Below are 22,275 nucleotides of genomic sequence, written 5' to 3' on the forward strand. Positions count from 1 at the left end.
TGCTGTTTTTGGCTGGGGCTGGGTTTGAACCCGCCACCTCTGGCATATGGGACTGGCGCCCTACCCTTTTGAGCCACAGGTGCTGCCCACCATCATCTATTATAATTTAAACACATTCTTTAAAAATGTGAGAGGTAATAAACAGCATCCTATTGCCTTCCCATGAATTTCTTCGACTGCTAGGAAGGCTAAATATGTGTTGTTTACTCATTTCTTCCTATAGTCCATTCTGTCTCCTGCCGACTACCTTCTGGGACCCTAGGGTTTTCTTGTTAACTTTCATAATAATAATTATGTTAACTTAACATAATAATAATTATGTTTTCTTGTTAACTTTCATAATAATAACAATAATAATGACAATAATAATTGTCATATTTTCTGCATGTATTTTCAAAGTTTTGTGGTACAGTATTTTTGTTTAACTTAGTTTAAATTCTCCTATGTTATCAAATTTGATTTCTTCTAGCCTTTTTGTGCCTTGAAAATTCTTTCCCTCCAGGGATTTGATTTCTATTCTTCCTCCTCAAAATTCCCTTTGGTTGTATTTTTGTATTTTACTTTTTAGTCCATTTGGAATTTATTTTGATGTATGCTATGAGGAGAGGGTCAAAAACCTTTTTGAAAGCTATATTTGGAAAAAAGCAATGAACAAAAAGAGAAGGCAGCCTGGGGTGGACCGCATGATGTCAATAGACCACTGAAAGGCATGGCTGAGTTTGCATTTTTTTTTTTTTTTTTATCAGGGAGAATGATCTTGGAACTGCAGAAAGATCAAACATGACTATGCTCCAGAGAGGTGAGAAGAGAGCAAGAGGATGCAAGGGTCTGAATCTAAAAGAACCGCCTCCCAGGGCAATGAAAGCAAGAGGCGGCCTAGTTGGGAAGAAAGAGCCCTGGCCATGAGTCAGAAACTTGGGACTGGAATCCTGACTCTCCCAGAAGTTACTGCCTTACTCTGGGCCTCAGTTTCCACATTTATTTATTCATTTGTGTAGGCCAAGTATGCTTCAAATGCTATTGGAGGTGATGGACTTACACACAGAAACAAGGCTATCCAGGCCCTCTGGGGCTTATAAGAGGAGGAGCATCTCACATGGCCTTGAAAGGGAGCAGGTGGATTGCGGAGGTGTGAAGCAGGACATATTTTGGTACATCTAGAGTGGAGAGTACATGTTGGGTACAAGAAAGAGTGGTGAGAACAAGGAAGGGGATGGAAGGGGCCAGATCCTGAAATGCTGTGCTATGGAATTTGAGTTTTATTCTGCAGGCCAATGCTTCTCATGCATAAGCCTGTGCTTGAATCACTGGGGGCTTGTTAAAACAGACTGCTGCAACCACCCCCAGAGTTCTCATTCAGAACATCTAAGTCAGCTGCTCCCCCTCCTAATGCACTTCAGACAAGCTACCCTGTGATACTGATGCTGTTGGTATTAGAATGAATTTTGAGAACCACTGCATCTGGGCAATAAGGAATCAAGGAACCATGAAGCAGGAGAACAAAGCAACCTGACAGCCATTTTCATGAATAAAGAAATGTGGAAACTGAGGCCCAGAGTTAGGCAGTAGGGAGGATTCCTTGGGATACAGATGTGGAGAATGGAGGGAGGAAGAACTGACTAGAGGCAGAGAAGAAGGGAGGGCTGCTGAAATGACCCATGCCAGACATTTTTTAAACAAGACTTGTCCAGGTTGGAGTGCAGTGGCTATTCATGGGCATGAATGATAGCTCCCTATAACCTTGAACTCCTGGGTTCAAGTGATTCTCCTGCCTGTCTCTGGAGTAGCTGGGACTATAAGCATGTGCCACCATGCTCAGCCAGACATTTTAGAAGGGAGAATCAAAGATTTGGAGACTGAATGGTTGAATAAGGAAGGCAAAGAAGATGGTGGAATCAAAGATTCTTCCCAGGCTTTTAGCCATGAACTTGAATGAGTCAGGGACTATCCCTAGAAACCAGCACAGTCTGGTACACAGTACATTTCACTGGATGTGGGCTGACAAGCTGTTCCTTTAAAGGGAGGGCAGAGGTTGAGGCCACACAATTTAAAATCAGAAGGTCACTGCCAGAAAAGGGATGAGTTTGATCAGGCTGGAAAGAGTGAGAAATAGAAGGGGAAACATAAAGATGCTAGCAGAGGTGATGACTGTTCCCAGAAATCTGAAAGGGAAGGGATGGAAAGAGGGTGAATACAAGCTAAAGAGAGGGTTTTTATTTATCTTATTTTTCAGACAGAGTCTCACTGTGTTCCCTGGGTAGAGTGCTGTGGTGTCATAGCTCCCAGCAACCTCAAACTCCTGGGCTCAAGCAACCCTCCTGCCTCAGGCTCTTGAGTAGCTGGATTATAGGCATGCACCACCAATACCTGGATAATTTTTCTGTTTTTGGTAGAGACAGGGTCTCATTCTTGCTTAGGATGGTCTCAAATTCCTGACCTCACGCAATCCTCCTAAAGTGCTAGGATTACAGGTGTGAGCCATCATGCCTGGCTTTTATTTATTTCTTTTTCTTTTTTTCTGTAGAGACAGAGTCTCATTTTATTGCACTTGGTAGAGTGCCGTGGCATCACACTGTTCACAGCAACCTCCAACTCCTGGGCTTAGGTGATTCTCTTGCCTCGGCCTCCTGAGTAGCTGGGACTACAGGCACCCACCACAATGCCTGGCTATTTTTTTGTTGCAGTTTGGCCAGGGCTGGGTTTGAACCTGCCACCCTTGGCATATGGGGTTGGTGCCCTATCCACTGAGCCACAGGCGCCACCCTAAGGGCTTTTATTTTTAAGGTGAGAGAGACCTGAACATATTTATAGATCCAGCAAAGAGATGAGAAGGGAGATGAATGAACAAAGGCAGCTCCGAGAAGGTGAGAGGAGACAGCATCCAGAGCACAGGGAAGAAGTGACCCTGTGGAGCAATGGTAGGGACAGGTAGGGGTGAGGATGCAGGCTGGAAAGCCAGCCTCTTGACTGATGATGATCTTTACCTTCCCTCTACAGCTGGATATGAGATTTCCTGGAACAGAGACTGCGATACAGTAGGACTGAGGATGGTGAGGAGGATCGGGTTCTGAGAAGATCAAGCACAGAGACAGGACACAGGAATGGGAAGCAGCACCAAGATGCTCGAAGGTAGCACCACTGTGTTACAGCCTTAGCTGTCATTTCTGTAATTTCTCTTCCCATGGGTGACATTCAACCCATGGTACTGGACTGGGTGGATACAGAGAAAGGCACTGGGAGTTGTCAAGAGAGTGAGATGGTGTCTGAGGCACAGGACTCCATGTGATTTTGGTGATTGATTTATATTTGCCAAATGAATGAATCAGTGACTGAATGATGTGGTGGTTAAAGTGAAGACAACTTTGGTTCAAAATGCAGCTCTGTTACTTACTACTATTTATAGTACCTGCCTCATAGGGCTGCTGGGATGGCAGGCATTAAATCATATATCCCAGGGCCTGGACAGAGTAGAGTTCAGTGATCAGTAGCTCTCTTATTAAGCCATGGCAGGTCGGAGCTAATCAATGGAGGATTCTAAACATTATGTGATCAGATTCATTTCTTAGGAAGATCCTTGGGGAAGTCAGATCTTGATTTGAATTCAGCTCTGCTACTTAATTAGAGAGTAATTCATCCTCTCTGTGCCTCAGTTCCTTTTCTTTTTCTTTTTTTTGCAGTTTTTGGCTGGGGCTGGGTTTGAACCACTACCTCTGGCATATGGGGCCAGGGCCCTACTCCTTTGAGCCACAGGTGCTGCCCTCAGTTTCTTTCTTTAAATGTTTTTTTTTTCCCTCAGTAGAGTGCAATGGGGTCACAGCTCACAGTAACCTCAAATTCTTGGGCTTAAGCAATTCCCTTGCCTCAGCCTCCCAAGTAGCTGCCTGGGACAGGTGCCTGCCACAACTCCCGGCTATTTTTTTGTTGCAGTTGTCATTGTTATTTAGCAGGCCCACTGAGCTACGGGTGCCGAGCCTAATTTTTTATTTCTGAGACAGAGTCTCAAGCTGTCACCCTGGATAGAGTGCCATAGCATCATAGCTCATGGCAACATCCAACTCTTGGCCTCAAGCAATTCTCCTGCCTCAATTTTTTTTCTATTTTTATTTTATTCTTTTTTCTTTTTTTTTTTTGAGACAGAGCCTCAAGCTGTCACCCTGGGTAGAGTGCTGTGGCATCACAGCTTACAGCAACCTCCAACTCCTGGGCTCAAGTGATTCTCCTGCTGCCACCCCCCAAAATAGCTGGGACTACAGGCACCCACCACCACACCCAGCTATTTTTTGGTTGCAGCCGTCATTATTGTTTGGTGGGCCTGGGATGGATTTGAACCTGCCAGCTCAGGTGTATGTGGCTGGCGCCTTAGCTGCTTGAGTCACAGGCGCTGCACCTTTTTCTATATTTAGTAGAGACAGGGTCTTACTCTTGTTCAGGCTGGTCTCCAACTCGTGAACTCAAGCAATCCACCCGCCTCAGCCTTCCAGAGTGCTGGGATTACAGGCGTGAGCCACCGTGCCCAGTCTATGCCTCAGTTTCTTAATCTTTAAAATGGGGATAATAACAGTCCCATCTAATAGGGTCTTTATGACAACTGAATGAAGGAATTCAAGAAAGGCTGGTAAACTAAAGAACTTAATAAATGACAGCTGCTATGACGATAGTAATGGAAGGCAGAGGAAGAAGAGGAGGAGGAAAAGAAGAGAAAGGAAGAGGAGAATATGACAATGATGGTAGCTACGAGATAGAATAACCAAAAGGTTATGAGTGACAGAGACGAGGAGCAGGGGGGTGCCAATTCCTTATCTGAAAATGAAGGAGCAACAGGTAGGGTGTGGAAGTGTGTAGTGAGCAAGAAGTCTTCCTGGCCCTCTCAGGGAGAAGGAGCTGTATCCACTGGCAATGGCTGCAAAGGAAATGGCCTCTTAGGTAAGGTGGTCTCAGGTTGGCTGGAGGCTGTGTGGTGGGGACAGGGACTGCTGCCTTAGCAGCAGGAGGCTGGCACTGAGTCCCCAGTGGTGAGCTGGTGCCCAAGTCAGGTTCCTTCTGGGCAGAGTCCATTTGAAGGCTCTGCAACCCCCTCAGGCCTGAACAGAGTATGGGTTTAGGTGCAGATGGACAGCCAATCCCCATCTCAGGCCTGGTCCAATAAGGACTCATCTTCAGAGACCTGGTGACTCTGTCTGCCCTGTGGACCTCCAGGCCATTAACCCAGCCTTCCTGCCTTTCACTAGGGGCCTCCTTGTCTCTCCTTCCTCTAGGCCTGGCCTCTGACATCTGCTTTTAGGTCACCTACTAGGCCAAGCCCTACAGCCTAGATAGAATAATGCTTCATTCTCCAGTGCAACTAGGCTTTTCTAACAGCAAAACCACCACCAATAAGAAAACAACAAATAGCCGGCACCTGTAGCTTAGTGGGTAGGGCGCTGGCCACATACACCAAGGCTCGAGGGTTCGAACCCAGCTAAAACAACAGTAACAACTGCAATAAAAACAACAAAAATAGCCAGGTGTTGTGGTGGGCACCTGTAGTCCCAGCTACTTGAGAGGCTGGGGCAAAACTCTTAATCCTAGAGTTTGAGGTTGCTATGAGCTGTGACACCAAAGCACTCTACTGTGGGCAACATAGTGACACTGTCTCAAAAAAACACACAAACAACAAATAACAGTAACAACTGCTATCGACTGAGAATTTTAGTTCTCTGTGCTAGGTACTCCTACATTTCACTTTAATCTTAAAGACAATACTGAAAAATGCATAGTCCTATTCATCTATTGTATAGGTGAGACTAAGGTCTCAGGCTGGGTAATCTGCCTGAGATAACCCAGCTCATAGTGATACAGTCTCAATTTAAATTTGAGTCGCTGTAACTGCAAGGCCTAAGCCATTTTCCCTCCTTAAACTGTGTTGTCGCTCCCCAAGTCAGGGCCCCCATCTCCCTGTGCATGAATGTGGGGCTGTGGCTGACCTCTTAGATTCTGCCCTTCCTCCCTCCCTTCCCAGGGGCTGAGTGAACTACAGCTGGAAGGTCGAGACTGTCCAGAGGTCAACTACTCCCTCCCCCACTCTTCTGTGCTCCTCTCCCTCTTCTGGGGGTCACACCCACATCAACCCAGCCAGGCCTGGGCCTCACTGAATCTTGTTGAATTGATGTCCTGTCTGAGGCTGCTCAGCAGTGAAGCCAGCCTTCTAGTTTCAGAAGTGAAGAGTTGGGGACAGGAGGAAGTGGAGGCAGCAAAGGGGGTCAGGAAGGTTTCTGTGTCCCTGTGTTACTAGGCATCCTGGGGTGTACTAGGGGAGGCTGGCAGAAGCAGGAGGATGGACCCTGAGTGATAGGATGGAAAGTTCTGCCTCTGTCATGTCCCATCTTTTCCACACCTTAGGGCGCCTTCCTTCTGACAGTGGAAGGGCTGTCTCTATCCTTTATTCAACACCAAGAGGAGAACGCACAGGCCACAGTGTGTGAGACGTGAGGCCCCATGTCCCACCACATCCCCTTCCTCATGCATGCTCTGTTCACATAGAATTTAGCATGTGCTTTTCCCTTCACTGTAATACTGTTCACCTGACTCACTCCTGACCCTTCCTTCAGGGGTCCAGCTCAGGAGTGACTCCTCCAGGAGGACTTCTTTTGTCCCCAGGGCTGCATTAGGCCTCTCCCTACCACAGTACCTAACACACTGCACTCTAACTCCAGTCTTGGGACTGTCTCTCCCACTAGACTGTGAGCTACTTCAGGTCAGGAACAGGGCTTCATTCATCTCTGTAGTCCTGGGGCCATCTAACCCACCCCTGGCAGACACCCCCAGCCCCTGCAGAGGCTGCTCTGAGGACTCGCACCTATGCTGGAGGCTGCCTCCTCCTCCCAGGGTCTTACGGACAGCACCACCCATGACCCTGGCTCCACCCTCCCTTCTAACTCCCTCTTGCCCATCCTCTAGTGCTCTTCTGAGCTGTCCTGAGTGCACACAGCCTGTTGGGGGCTCCTATACCTGCTTGCTGGCTTGATAGGGCTCCTGGGTCCTGTGAGGTAAAGGTCTTGTCATAACTTGTTTGGAGTTACTGGTGCTGGTGTCCAGTCAGTCAGGAAGCAAATGGCCACAAACAAGGGAGGGGGAGATCCCAGATAGAGGAAGAAAGTATAGCCAATCCTGGAACAGGTTGTTTTCTGGGTTGTCTGGTTTTCCCAGGACTCTCAAGTACCTGAGAGTTACATGCTACAAATGACAGATCACACAGCAAGCAGCAGGCAGCACCTGTGACTGAGGCTTCATACTTGTTCCAGCACTGCCTAGCCAGGCCTTGGCTCCAGTACATAGAGCTGCCTCCTGCCAGAATTCTGTAGGTGAGGCTCCAGACAGGTGCAGATAGCTCCCCAGGAGCCCAGAGGCTGCAAGTTTAGAAACACCCCTGCAATAGCAGGACAAGCCTGCGGGGCAAGAGAAGGAGTCTCCCTTACACTTACCTGGGTCTCAGATGCCAGAGCAGTAAAGGAGAGTGTGGGAGAGGTGCTGGGAACATATTAGCCTTGGGTACTAAAGAAGAGGCCCTGGGGTAGCCCCAAGGCCTCGGCATGTCCTGTCTGGGTGTCAGGGGAGGTGAGGCTGGGGGCATCACTGTATCCTCTGACAGCTCACTCTAAAGGCCCAAATGGTTTTTGACTTTGGAGCCAAGGAAGACCCACAGCACTCAGAGGACTCCTCCCCATCTCCCCTCTCCACTCGCCCCCCACCCACGATGAGAAGGAGTTCTCACCACACAAAGCTGGCCCTGGATCCCTGCACATGGCCAGGATGGGTACAAACGTCAGCAATGTGAGTGTGTGACTGCATACCACACATTTCCTAACCCCACTGGTCTGGTACCTTGGATCTGCCTACTGCCAAGGCCATGCCAGGTGGAGAGCTCCTCAGTCTTGCTGGGAAAAGCGAGGCCCTGCTGTCTGCTTCCTGAGAGGCCTGAGTATAGGGAGTCCTCCAACTCTACTTGGCTTCTTTCCTTTTCTTCGTTCTGTCCTTACTCCCTTGGATGAATTGTAAGAGACTTAAATTAACTGACCTCTGTGTTCTTAGAAGGAACATGGGATAACACCCACCTGGCTGGCTCTGACCTAGACCTTTGGCCTGGCATCGTTTGGACTGCCTGGCTTTCCCTGGTCTTCCCAGTGGGAAGCAGGAGCTTATGTTTGAGTGGCTTCCAGATCATTCACCAGGACTGGGCACTGAAGGGTAAAAACCAATGGGATCAAGGCCTTGCCCTTGGGAGCTTCTGCTCTGAGGGAGGCTTTGATAGGAACCCATGGGCAGAGGGAAGGATATTCCAGGAGGAGGTAGGCAGATGGGCAGAAGGCCAGAGTGACCAAGCATCCCCCCAGCTTGCTGGTATTCACCAAGGTAAACTAAATTTCCTCCCATTTCTCCCTTAACAGTACCTATCTGTGACTCTATATGCCTCAAGGCAAAGAGAAGGACTCTGAGGACATTAATGTCTCAAGCCCCAACATTCTGAAAACAGTGAGGTCCTCCCCACCTCCATCCTCTGCCTGGTTTGCATGGACAGTGGGTTTGCTTGAAATTGGGCTGCCTGGCTCTTTCATTCCCTTTGGAGAGCAGAACCAGACCCAGCAGAGGCTAGCTGCCTCATTCACCTGGTTCAGAGATGGTGTCCCACCTACCCTTCCCCACTGTCCCACCTACCTGAATTTCTGGACCTGACTTCTGTCTTCTCTCTTGATTGCTACCTACTTGACACTGACTGCACTTGGCCTTGCTTGGGAAAGAGCTGTGGAGTTAAACCAAATTGCACTGAGACCCACCACAGGCAGAAACTTATTCCAGCCCCCAACGCCTCCCTAAATCTCCAGAAAGAACTAGTTCCTCACTGTAGGCAGAGGGCCATCTGTTCTCCTCCTCCTCTGGTAAGGCTTGGGTATGGGAAGATAAATGGCTTGAGCTCGGCAAGACCCTTCCCTAGGTTTGCTGGTTGAAGGAGAGGGGGAATGGACTAAATAAGCTGGTGAGTGTTCCTCTAGGCCGAGCTGGAAATAGAGGTCTCAAGAGGGGACTCAGTGGGTTTATTAGGGAGCAGTCTCACACTACTCTGTCACATAAGCTCCCTAAAGAAATGGACCCAGACCCTTGCCTGCCTAGAACAGTAAGTACAGAATCTGACCATTACTAAAGAGTAGAACCAGACCCAATGGCAGGTTAGGGACCCTGTTACTGGGTCCCAGTGGTAAAAGCACAAAGTGGAGAGAGGCCAGGACATATGGTAAGGAATCTGCTCTCAAGCTGAAGGATCTTCTGCCCCTGCAGAATGGCTGGTCCCTGATTAGGCTTTCCTTCTCCAGCTGAGAAAGAAGCCAGGACCCATAGGACCAGAGTCAGAGAGACCTCACAGGGGATCAGACAGGCAGCTACAGGTCAGGGCCAGAGAGTTTGAAGATCAGGAGTAATACCGAGGCTGGCCTTAGAGACAGCTTCCCTTCCCTAGGGGATCCAGACAGGGAAGGGCCCCAGACTGCTGGGGTCTAGTGAGGGAAGGCTGAGAAAGGACCTGTTCCTGGGGACCTAGAGGCAGGTGGCAGATAGCAGGTGGCATGTTAGCTCCTGGAGTCTGGCCCAATAATTCTGGCATCTCCTTTCTGCCCCTGGTTGCATTTGGTGGCTTTCAGCTTTGTGTCATTAATGCTTCTTTTAAAGACTCCTTCCTACTTGTTCTTTGCCAGGTTAAGTGGGAGAGACTGCCTGGGAGTTGGAGAAGGCTGGGCAGGAAGGGAAGGAGCCAGTGCTGGGGAGCTCACCACTCTCTCCTTGTAGACGATGTACTTCAGCCACCTGAAGTCCTGCCACTTGAAGCCAGCAAGGACAAAGAGAGAATCTCGCTCGTATTGCTCTGGCCGCTGCATGGCGCCCTCGGGGTAGGTGATGCGCAGGGTGGTTTTGCTGCCCACGTCTTTCTCAAAGCCTTTCACTGGTGCTGAGTTCAGTCTACACAGAGCATGTCCAGTCAGAGCTGGCCTTACCTGTGTTTGGGGAGGCACCGAGACCCCAGAATACCCAGGTACAAAGAATGGGGAGTCCAGGTCACTTAGTGCCACCTAGTTGTCCATTTTAAAGCCCTACAACCCAGGGTTTGAGGCTTCTGCTGACCACCAGCCCAACTGGCTAGATGGATAGGCAGTTTTCAGTGGGCTCAGGATCAGGGTTTAGGCCAGGACATTTGGGTGCCCAAGGTGGTGCTGCTTTGGGGAACTCACCTGACCACAATGTCGTAGTTGTCAATCCGTGACCCCAGAGACTTGTTGGCGAGGACACCTCCATTGCCTACAATGATGCAGCGGCGGCAGCGGAGGCTAAGGGGAGAAAGGTAGAGGCTTGTGGGGCCGCCCCTTGCCCTTTTGCCCCTGACCCCATCCCCTTGGCCAGGACCAGGCTGGGAGACAGGAAGAAGACCCATGGGCTTCTGGCAGCATTTCTGAGAGGAGGCCAGAACCACACTGGGGTATAGTTGGGCCCTGGAATTCCTTGGCATCCCTGGTCCCTGACATCTCCCTGAGAAAACAGGGGTGTGCAAAGGCTTGGGTCCCAGGAGGGGTCTCTAGTAAGACAGCATTCTAGGATAAAGTTTCCCCAAGGGCTTGTGAGGATTAAGCAGCCTTCAGGGAAGAAAGAAAAGTGGTCTGAGCTTAAGGCTAAATCAGGAAAGCAAGAACAGGGGAATGGGAATAGCTTGGCTTATTCTCAACTCAGAAGCCCCTAGGCTTGCAGCAGCCACCAGGAGGGAGCCTACCCACTTTGCTTCTCCTGCCCCAGCCTCCTGGACATAAACCCTGCCCCCATCACTTGCCCCTACCACTCAGACCTCAGTCCCACTGCTGGGCTAATCTCAGGCCCAGTGTTTTCAGTTCTCACCCTCAAACCTCTTACATCTGAGTCCTGGGATGTCTTGCCAAATGCTGACAACCCACAGGGGAGCAGGTCCAGTGGGGTGGTCCCATTAACCTGCTCCACCCACCCCATGGTGTGTACTGTGTGTATATGTGTGGACATGCTGGAGAATCCGAATCTGCTCACATCAGGGAGTGGCCAGCTGGCCTCAACATCTGTGCACACGTCAAGCAGGAGGCTGGGCAGTGAGTGCTCACCTGTCCAAGGCAGGAGTCAGGCGGTACTCTTTGGTGACTGACAAGATGGCTTTGATCAGATTGTCTGTGAATAGAGGAGGGAGTCCCTGTTAGAGGGTAACTTCAGTTTCCATAATAATGTTTGCTGATAATTCTAGTTGAAGGCACAAGTTCTTGGGGCTAGAGTAAGGTAGTGAGAAGAGGGAGCTCTGAATACAAGGTTGGGCTGGGCAACTGCCCTAAGTTTCTCCTTGAGAAAGGAGTTGGAGGCAGGAAAATAGGCAGGCGTATCTCCCCCAGGGCCAGGCCCTAATACTGGTGTGCCGGTTCTCTGCCAGGACTATTCACCTTCCTTGGAAGACTCATGGGTTTCCCGAGGCTCTGCAGCCAGGCCCCAGAATGTGCACCCCCCAGCTGGTGGGTGTTCCTCTAGGCCGAGCTGGAAATAGAGGTCTCAGGAGGGCAGAACTTGCCTGGAAGCTGATGGATCTATCTCCCACCAAACAGGAGTACCTAATCAGAGATAGCAGAGATAGAGGCCACATTGTGTTTGCCTCTGTGTCCCCACCAAGCAGACACCAGGAAACAAATGAGGAGACCTCCAGTGACTGAAGAGCTCACTCGGGCAGACCACCTGCTTATTTTCTGATACTGCCTTCCTCTTACTCTCTTCATCTCACATTGCTAATCGCCAATCCTGCTCTATGCCAAGGCTGTCTCACTTCCTTACCACTTCACCTGCTGGGCCTGGCATCTGCCCACCTGCACTTTACTTGAGCTGCTCTAGACCCCCATGACCTCTGTGCTCTCAGATCTTGTGCCCACTAATCAGAACTTGTCTTCCCGGCCTCTCGCTGCTTTGGCAATAATGACTGTTCTTTCAAACTCTGGTATAATGAAAGCTTTATAATATGTAATATGTAATTCTAATAAGGGTACTGGCTTTGGGGTCAAATCCTGGTTTTGCCACTTAAGTGTTCTGTGACCTTATGTAAATCACTTCCTTTGAAGTGTAGTTTCCCTATCTCTAAAATGAAGAGAGTTAGGAAGATAAAAGATAATATACATAAAGACCTACTGATAAAGTAAACTGGAACCCCCGCAATGGAGAACATCTTAATAATGTCAAATAATAATGTAGACGTGCATAGACTAAGAGTCTACAACTATACTGCTAAGATTATAGCATTGAAAAACTCACAGATTTGTTCAAGGAGCCTTGCAAAGAATGTTCACTGCAGAACTGTTTATAATAGCAAAATGTTGGAGACAACCTAAATGTCCACCAAAGGAAAACAGATATAATATGGTATGCAGAATACTAAATAGTGGTTAAAAATAATGACCTAAACAGAGCTATACGTACCAATATAAATAAATCTCAAAAACATAAGCAAAAAAAAAAAAAACAACTACACACACACATGTACATACAATGACAACATTTGTAAAATTTAAGAACATACAAAAGCAATACCATATTTTAACAGATATATAAATATGTAGTATAAAAAAACATAAACAAGGCACAGGAATGCCAAAACCAGGATAAGGGCCTCTTGGGGGAAGGGCTATGCAGAAAGTTTCATTTGTTTCCTGTTTTATATTTAAGCTGGGTGGAAGGTACACAAGTGTTAATTATATTATTCTTTATACTCTTTTTTGTATGCCTAAAATATTTCATGCAAAGAAAGGATGCTCTCAAAATTAAAAATAAACATAATTTTTTATTTTTATTTAGTGAGATTCTATCTCACTTTGCCTCCTTCAGTAGAGTGCTGTGACGTCACAGCTCACAGCAACCTCCAGTTTCTGGGCTTAGGTGATTCTCTTGCCTCAGCCTTACGAGTAGCTGGGACTACAGGCACCCACCACAACTCCCGGCTATTTTTGTTGTTGTTGTTGTTGTTGCAGTTCGGCCAGGGCTGGGTTTGAACCAGCCACCCTTGGTAAATGGGGCCGGTGCCCTACTCACTGAGCCACAGTCGCCGCCCAGAAATAAACATAATTTTTTAAAGGAGGGGTTAGAGACATTGTCAGATGCAGCCAGAAGGTCAAGGTAGGGACTGAAAAGTATCCTTTGGACTGACCAGTGTCACTGGAATGGGGGTGGGAGGTGGACATATTCTATACCAATAAATGGTGAGAAAGATGAGCAGAAACTTTCCAGAAGTTGGGCAAGAAGGGGGAAAGAAACAAACCTTTAAGGGATGTTCCACATTAAGCGCCTTCCGACAAACCTGACAGTGGGCTTTAGGGAAGGCCACAGATTCCTTCTTTTTCCTTTCTCCAATTTTATCTCTAAGAAAAGGCATTTTGCTACTAATGGGCCAATGTCAAGGATATGAACTGGGCTTTGTTTTCCAGGAGGAGAACCTCAGCAGAAGGACACACACTAGTCAGCACTCTCTTCATGTTGGTCGATGGGCTCCATATTGCATTTTCCTGGCCTCAGCAGCTATATGATCAGAGTTTCCAGTGGGGATCAGAGAAAACAGTGGGCTGCTTGGCTACCTGAGCCCAGGGAAAAGGAGCTCTTCATATGGTTCAACCCAACCCGTGATTGGTCCTTGGAGATTTTGAGGTCAAAGCTCCATTTTAGTGTTTTTTCTGGTCACTGTCTTCTTTTCAGGGAGAGGTGGGCAGGCTGAGCAGAGGGCTCAAGTATTCTTGAATCTGCTGGCCAAATGACATCATGCCTTTAACAATTTTTTTATTTTATTCTGACTACAACCTTACACAATAGTTTATTCTCTCCATTTTTTTCTTTCTTTCTTTCTTTTTTTTTTTTGAGACAGAATCTTACTCTGTTGCTGCCCAGGAGAGAGTACACGGGCATCATCATAGCTCACTGCAACCTTAAATTCCTTGAATTCCTTCCTCCTGCCTCAGCCTCTTGAGAGCTGGGACTATAGGCAGACACTGACATGCCTGGCTAATTTTTTCTAGTTTTTGTAGAGATGGGGTCTTGTTCTTGCTTAGGCTGGTCTCGAACTCCTGAGCTCAAGTGATCCTCTCGCCTGGTCCTCCCAGAGTGCTAGAATTACAGGTGTGAGCCACCACACCTGGCATCTCTTCACTTAACTGATGAAGAAACTAAAGCAGAGGCAGGCAAAATAACTTGTCCAAGGTCATGGCTAGTAAAGATGCAGTATGGGAATCTGATCCTTCTATGTCTGACCCTAAAGTTCAAATTCTTTTCTGTTGTGCAATGAGACAGACAGTACCAGAACTTGACAAAGAACTAGAACTGTTAAACTACTAGGGAAAGGAAACTCTTCATTGAGGAGGGAGTGGGTAGGTCCCTAGGGCAATGGAAAGGGAGAGTTTCTGAGAGAGTAGGAGGGAAGTCTGGCTTTGGCCAGGATAAGAAAGGACTTGGGGGGAGTCTAGGTTCAGGTGAGAAATATCAGGGGGGATTGGGGAGGAACTTGGGGGCATCCCAGGAGGATGGCCTCTGTTTTTCTGGGAATTTCCCCATTGACCTAGTGCTAATGTCTCTGGCTGATAGTCCTTCTGTGATCTCATAGCTCTTATACTACCCTCCCCACAGTCCTCACCATTCTGCATTCTGAGTATCTATATTGCCACCACACTGGAGGTCTTTGAGAACTGGAACCAAATCTGTCTACTTCACTGTTGTACACCTGTCCCTGGAAAAGTGGTGGGCTCTGAGTAAATATTCTATTACAGAAGTAGGATAAAAAGAAGAAAGGGAAAGAGGGAGAGAGAAGGGATGTTGAAAAGTGGAGGATGGGTGGATCCCCAGCCTGGGGACTTCTGAGCATATAGCCTTGTCCTGAAGGGTAGGAAGACAGTCTGGAGGATGTGATGCTAATGTAGGTCAGGGTTCCCAACATACCTTGACCTTTGATCCCAAAAGGCGGCACAAACTCCCGGATCCTAGCCCACTTGCGAAAGGAATCATCCAGGAACATGGGTGCAGGCTTGGAGAACCTGGAACACAATAGGCTGTTAAGGATCACCAGAGGGCTCCAGGCCAGAGTCCTGGTTGGCTCTTCTGTGCATTGGTTCTGGCTGTGGACCTGCTGGAACCCATCACATTTCAGCACACTCTCCCTACCCCAGCCTGGTCACTGGGCTATGGAGTTTGACAGGTCTTGTTCAGTGGAGCCTAAGTCTGAGGGATCAGGCCTGGTCAGTGTTTATGTGGCCAGCTACAGAAGTGGAGAGAGAAGATTTTCTCAGCAAGGATCAACACTCAAGAGTTAGAAGTTCTCTGCAAGTTTATCGAGGCATCCATCAAATAGTTACTGCTGCCTGGACTGTTCCAGCAATCCGGGAACACAGAGATGAGACACTGTCCAGTGGGGCCAAAAAATATCCAAAAATACAGGCAGTGCAGGGAGATAATTTTGGAAAAAATTCTGGGAGGAGGACCACCAAGGGTGAGGAAGGAGAATTCATTGTGAGAGGGCAAAGGCACGTTAAAAGCTATAGCGGACAAAAGTTTGGTAGAGAAGAGAAAGAAAAAGCAGAGTCCTAGGAGGCAGCCTGTGAAGAGAGGTTTCAAAGCAGGGAGAATGTGAGTTATTTTGCTGGTAGAGAAAAGGGGAGAGGGAAAGCTAAGTATGTGTTGGGGTGGGAGAGGGATCCAAAGTTTAACATGAAGGTTTAATTTTTGACCCGGAGAGAGATTGAGGGGGGAAGGAGAGAGAAAAAGGATGAAGTGATGCTGAGTTGGGGAGAAGGAAAACAGCAAGTTTCACTCTTCTTGGGCAGGGTAGGCGGCAGGCTTAGGGAGAAGGGGATACAAAGGGAGGTGAGGCACAGAGGGAAAGCTACAGAGATGCCTTCATATGGAACCTGGCACCCTGGCTTCGGAGACCCTTGAGGGGCACCTGGCAGCTCAAAAGATGGCCAGTACTTTTTGTGTGCTGAGAGTTTTGGTGTGGGGCCTGCTTAGGACCTTTCTGTCCAATAATAAATGTGTGGAGGCCTAGGCCTCGGTGACTTTCTAACTCAACCTGAATCAGCCCTCTGAATTACTGGAGACTAAGGAAGTACAGGAGAGGCCCTCCAAGCCCAGAAGCTAGAACTTACCCCTCCTCATGTAACCACAGCATCCATTTCTCATCCCCCATCATCACTAGCACCATTATAACCACCATTCCCAGGAAGAATAATATCAGTAATCACTCAGAGGCCTAACATTGTTAGAGATTTTGATATGAACTTGAAAGATGCAGAAAACTTTCAATCCTGCTCCCTTCCCCATCGCTCTTGCTACAAAGAGGTCAATACTTGAGACTGCTGAAAGGCAATTCCTGCCTCAGAGCTTCCCTTTGGACTTCTGGGTCCCTGCAACTGAGTCAGCACACTTGCCCCCTGGGTCAAAGGGCAACACATATTTCTTGGGCCTAGTATATAAAGTCTAAGTAAATTAATATATTTGATGTTTTTACTAGAGGCACTGAGGATCCTAGCCATGGCCTCTGTGTTATATCAAAGGAAACAAAGTCCCTGGCTAAACCTACATAAAGAACCTTGCCTTCTGGTTCTGGACTGAGCTTACAAAATTTTTGTAAAGTTTTTCTGCGTCAAGCTTGGACAGGATTTTATCTGTTTCCAAATATGTACTGGGCGTCATACACTAATAAAATCTCCTAAGATCTAGCCAAATAATCTTAACATATTTTTTCCTTAAAAAAAAAAAATATATACACACACACACACACACACACACACACACAAACATATATATTAGAAAGAGTCTCACTTTGTCACCCTGAGTACTGTCATGATGTTATAGCTCTCAGCAACCTCAAACTCTTGGGCTCAAGCAGTCTTCTTGCCTCAGCCTCCCAAGTAGCTGGGACTACAAGTACCCACCATAAATCCCAGATACTTTTTTTAGAGATGGGTCTTGCTTAGGCTGATCTCAAACTTCTGAGCTTAGGCAATCTACCCCATCAGCCTCCCAGAGTAGTAGGATTATGGGCGTGAGCCACCTTGCCTGGCCAACATATTTTTTTCCTTTTCTTCTCCCTTCCCTCCACCCCTTTTTTCAGATGATTAGACAGTTCATTATCCAGATTTTTACTTTCAAAAAATACCTTATTCTTTTTTTGTGTAGCCTGTAATATATGTTAATTTTGGATGAAAATACAATTAAATACAGACAAAATATCCATAATCATGCTTGAGCCCAAGAATTCAAGGATACAGTGAGCCAAGATTGCCCAACTGCACCCCAGCCTGGGGTGGCAGAGTGTGACCCTCTCTCTCTCAAAAAGCAAAAAAATCCATAATCTAAGAATACAATCTTATGATAGATATCCAACTGATTTTCCTTTTCCCATGTTATTTTGTAGACTTCCACATAGACTATATTTCTCCTAATATAGAGAGACAGGGTCAAACAACACAACCTGTAAACTGCTGATCACACGTTACAAATTGGCCAAAAGAGTGAAATATAAAAAGATGGAGAAATGAAAATATGACCAAATAAGCAGCAGTTGCCATATTATTAATGGCCAAAAAAAGTTCATGGGACAGATCATAACAAAAAGTATTAAGTGGGCCTGATAACAGTTTCTTAAAAATCTTTGCCTCTAGTATGTGACCTACTCATTGCTTCCTTTTATGATCTGTTTTCAAACACTTCCCACTTCATCTCTTTATTTTATGAGACTTCATGTTTGGATGTTCTTTCTGTAGCTTCCCTTTCTATTCCCTGAAAGATTAAGTCAGTTTTTCTCTAACATTTTTCTCCGCTATTTGGGTGCACCTCTTTGCAAAAATCACTCTTTTTCCTTCCCGTATATACATATTTTCACACTTTTTATTATAGAAAATTTCACCTACATAAAAATAGAAAAAACAGGACAGTGAATCCTCTCTCCTCAAAGACCACCACTCAGATTCAGCAATTTTCCATCATGGTCAATTTTGCTTCTTTTATCCCCCACCCACTTCTTGTAATATTTTGAAAAATCACAGAAATCATGCCATACTTCATCTATAATTTGGCATTAATTTCTAAAAGGTAAAGAAACCTTAAAAATACAACCACACCTAAACAAGTCCTCTTAAAAACATTATCACACCTAAAATGTTAACCATAATTTCTTTTTTTTTTTTTTTTTGCAGTTTTTGGCCGGGGCTGGGTTTGAACCTGCCACCTCCATATGGTGTCAGCGCCCTACTCCTTTGAGCTACAGGCACCATCCAACCATAATTTTAATAGCAACAAATATCCAATGAGTTTTCCAATCTCTCCTACTGTCTCATTAATGTTTGTTGTTCTTGTTATGATTTATTTTATAGTTGGTTTAGAAACGAATGGAAGCAGGGTCCGTACATTGTATTTGGCTGATCGCTATGTCTCTTTTAAATCCATAGGTTTCCTCTTTTCTCCTTTTCCCCCTTATAATTTGTTGCTAAAGAAAATGGGTTATTTGCCCTGCAGAATGCCCCATATTCCATCTTTTCCTGATTGCACTCGGGTATTGTTCAGTATGTTCCTCTGTCTCCTGTACTCTAAGGACTGGTGGTCAGACTTGGTTTACTCTTTGGGCAAGAAGACTTAATAGTCTACCAGGGTGCATTCAGGGGGTACATGTCCATGGGCACTTCCTTGCAGTGTTAAGATTGATCACTAGATTTAAGCACCCTGGGCTAGAACTTACAAAGTTCCCAGCAGCTCTGCACAGAATGCTTATAGCAGCCATTAAGGATCAGCCTAGATCCATTCCGTCTTTAGATGCTAGAATCCTTGTATAAACTTTTTATCATCAACTCTTTGATTATCCTCAGGTACCAGTCATACAGAAAAGATAGATAAACTTGTAGTTTTTCTCCCCCCACTCCCATGCCTTTTTGATCCAATTTTCAAAATAATAAGCTGATTCCTTAGTACCCTCCAAAGATGATTAATGAATCTTTCCTTGTAGTCATTAGGAATTCATACATTTTAACATATTTGATACATGTCAATCTATTGTAATCATTATTCTTCCTGATGTTCAGATTATCCCAGTAGGCCAGTGGGGGCTTTTCAGCTTGGCTCCTAAGCTCTTTGGACACACTCCAGTAATCTTTGATAATGTCTTAGGTTGTTTATTTGTTTTTGAGACAGTCTTGCTATATAATGGGGGCTGGAGTGTAGTGGTGTTATCATAGCTTACTGCAATCTGAAACTTCTGACTTTGAGTGATCCTCCTGCCTTGGCATCCCAGAGTGCTAGGATTACAGGTATGAGCCACAGAACCCTGCATGTTTTCTTTTTTTTTTTTTTTTTGAGACAGAGCCTCAAGCTGTCCCCCTGGGCAGAGTGCCGTGGCATTACAGCTCACAGCAACCTCCATCTCCTGGGCTCAAGCGAGTCTCCTGCCTCCGCCTCCCAAGTAGCTGGGACCACAGGCGCCCGCCACAACGCCCGGCTATTTTTTGGTTGCAGCCGTCATTGTTGTTTGGCGGGTCCGGGCTGGGGACTCGAACCCGCCACCTTAGGTGTACGTGGCTGGCGCCTTAGCCGGTTGAGCTATAGGCGCCGAGCCTGTTTTCTTATATAAAAAGATGCTCCAGGCTTCTCTTACACATCGCTTCCCTTCTCTTCCCCTTTTCTTTTCCTCCCTCCCTCCCTCCTTCCTTACCTCCCTTCCTTCCTTTATTTCAAGAGATGAGGTTTTACTCTGTTGTCCAGGCTGGAGTGGAGTGGTATAATCATAGCTTACTGTAGCTTGGAACTCTGGGCTTGAGTGATCCTCCCACCTCAGCCTCCCAAGTACCTAGACTACCCGTGTGAGCCACCAAACCCAGCTCTATCTTGTACATTTCTTGGTCCCAACTAGTCATTTTCCCAAGACACTCTGGTTCCTTTTAATTGGAAATGGTATTCAGAAACCACCATCTATGTAGCCAGGGATGTTCATGTTGCTATGGGTTGGTCATTGTTTCTAGGTCTTTTCAGGTGGACAAAACTAGGGGATTTTTAAAAAAATTTTTTGAGACAGAATCTTATCCCATTATTCCAGCTAGAGTGCCATAGCATCATAGCTTACACCACACTCAAACTCCTGGGTCCAGGTGATCCTCCTGCCTCGGCCTCCTTAGAGCTGGGTCTATAGGTGTGTGCCAGCAAGCCTGGTTAATTTTTCTATTTTAAGTAGTAGGGTCTCACTCTTGCTCAGACTGGTTTTGAATTTCTGGCCTCAAGCCATCTTCCCACTGCAGTCTCCCAAAGTGCTAGGATTATAGGCATGAGCCACTGGATCAGCCAGAAATAATTTGGTTTTTTTGGTTTTGTTTTGTTTTGTTTTAATATTATTTGGGATTCACTGAGGGTACAAAGAATTAGGTTGTACTGATTGCATGTGTTAAAGTCCTTCCTGTAATTCTATCCTGCTCCCAAGAGATGTGCCATACACTGTGACTCCCATTTCCCTCCCTCCTCCCCCTCACTCTCCAATCTCCCCCTTATATTAGTTCATCTACTGGCTTCCTATTAGAATGGAGTACATAGGATTCCTGCTTTTCCATTCTTATGATGCTTTACTAAGCAGAATGTGTTTCAATTCCATCGAGGTTAAGACAAAAGATATAAAGTCTCCATCTTTTTTAATAGTTTTCCAAGGTATACATATACCACAGCTTGTTAATCCATTCCTGGGTTGGTGGGCCAGTAATAATTTTTTAAAGAAAAAAAATCATGTATTTATAATGCTATTCTAAATTCAAATTTAAGATAGCAAGATTTGAAATTATCTTTTTCTTTTTTAAATAGCCTTATCGATATATAATTCATATAGCATAAAGACCATGTTTACTTTTCTTCTTTGATTTTATATTTGTATCTCTTTAATTCATCAATGATACATAGTTAAGTTCATTTGTTTTATTTTGCTTTTGCTTTTTAGGGAGTGCTTTTACTTCATTTAAATTTAATTTTGTTTTATGATGATATAAAACTTTGCACAGTTACACAATTAAATTCAAAAAATACATTCAAAAAAGTCTAGCTTGCATCTCTGTATCTGCCTACTATTATAATACTTCTATTCCCATACAGCATTCATTTTTGTTACTTTTTATTTTATCCTTCTTTTTTTATATATGTGTGTGTCTATATATTTCTATTCCCTTCTGTATTTACTAAAAATGTAATGTATACACATATAGTTTTGCCTATTGATTTTTTAAACTAAACAATATATCCTGGTGATCACTCCATTACAGTTATATACTCGATAATATTCCATTATGATTATCAGTCCTCTGGGTTGTTCCAGCCTTTCACAAAAGAATTTTCACCAACAGGGGTTACAATATACAATGTCATGCATGTGTCATTTCTATTTGCCAGCGTATCTTTGGAACATGTTCTTGGAGGTGAGTTTGCCTGATCAAAGGGAGAACGTGTATCTGTAATTTCGCTCCATATTGCCAAATTCTCCTCCACAGTGATTAAACAATTTTGCAACACCCATCATCAATGCAGGAAAGTGCCGCTTTCCCAGACAGCCTACCATAAATGCCCTGTGAAACGTTTCAGTTTTGCCAGTCTGATAGAAAAAAAATAGTATCTTAATGCCATTTAAATTTGCAATTCTTTAGTTATAAGTAGAATTAAGCATTGTTTCATGTATGGAAGGGCCATTTGCAATTCTTTCTCTGTACAACTTTATATTTCTTTTCCATTTTTCTATAGGGCATTTGTCTTTCTCTTCCCTTTTTTTAAAGACCATTATATATTAAATATACAAATCCTCTAAGATATAATTCAATTACAGATATTTCCCCCAGTTTATTTATTTACTTAAGATGTTATGTTTTCTTGCTTTTTAAAATCTTTTTCCACTTTTGTAATAGTTTTTGTTTTGTAAATGCAGTCAAATATATCAATCTGTTCTCTTACTGCTTCTGGATTTTGAATTTCAGAAAAGTTTTCCTTATTCCTAGGTTATAAAGAAATTCATCTATACTTTTTTGTAGTACTTCTGTGTTTTCATTTTTTACATTTAAATCTCTGATCCATTTTGGCTAGTATAAAGATTGGATCCAATTTTGTCTATTTCCACATAACTAACAAAGCCTCTTTTGGCTCAGCGGCTAGGGCGCCAGCCACATACACCAGAGCTGGTGGGTTCAAACCCAGCCTGGGCCTGCCAAACAACAGTGACAACCACAA

The 22,275-nt window shown here is 45.5% G+C and overlaps 1 protein-coding gene across 2 annotated transcripts in view; it reads right to left on the reverse strand.

Annotated features, from left to right (window-relative positions):
* ST3GAL3 (ST3 beta-galactoside alpha-2,3-sialyltransferase 3) overlaps positions 1-22,275 on the reverse strand; it is a 152,577-nt gene that overhangs the window by 18,233 nt on the left and 112,069 nt on the right. Inside the window, exons 5-8 of one of the 2 annotated variants that reach the window (XM_012812350.2) lie at positions 14,983-15,077; positions 11,142-11,205; positions 10,254-10,349; positions 9,798-9,984 (exon numbers count right to left, since the gene is read on the reverse strand). In XM_012812350.2, the coding sequence (XP_012667804.1) occupies positions 9,798-9,984; positions 10,254-10,349; positions 11,142-11,205; positions 14,983-15,077 (442 nt within the window). Of the gene's footprint in view, positions 1-9,797; positions 9,985-10,253; positions 10,350-11,141; positions 11,206-14,982; positions 15,093-22,275 lie in introns of both variants that reach the window. The other variant, XM_023507730.1, reaches the window with a different exon arrangement.

This window comes from Otolemur garnettii, unplaced genomic scaffold (assembly GCF_000181295.1).
Source record: "Otolemur garnettii isolate 467f Iridium unplaced genomic scaffold, OtoGar3 scaffold00202, whole genome shotgun sequence".
NCBI classification, from domain to species: Eukaryota; Metazoa; Chordata; class Mammalia; order Primates; family Galagidae; genus Otolemur; species Otolemur garnettii.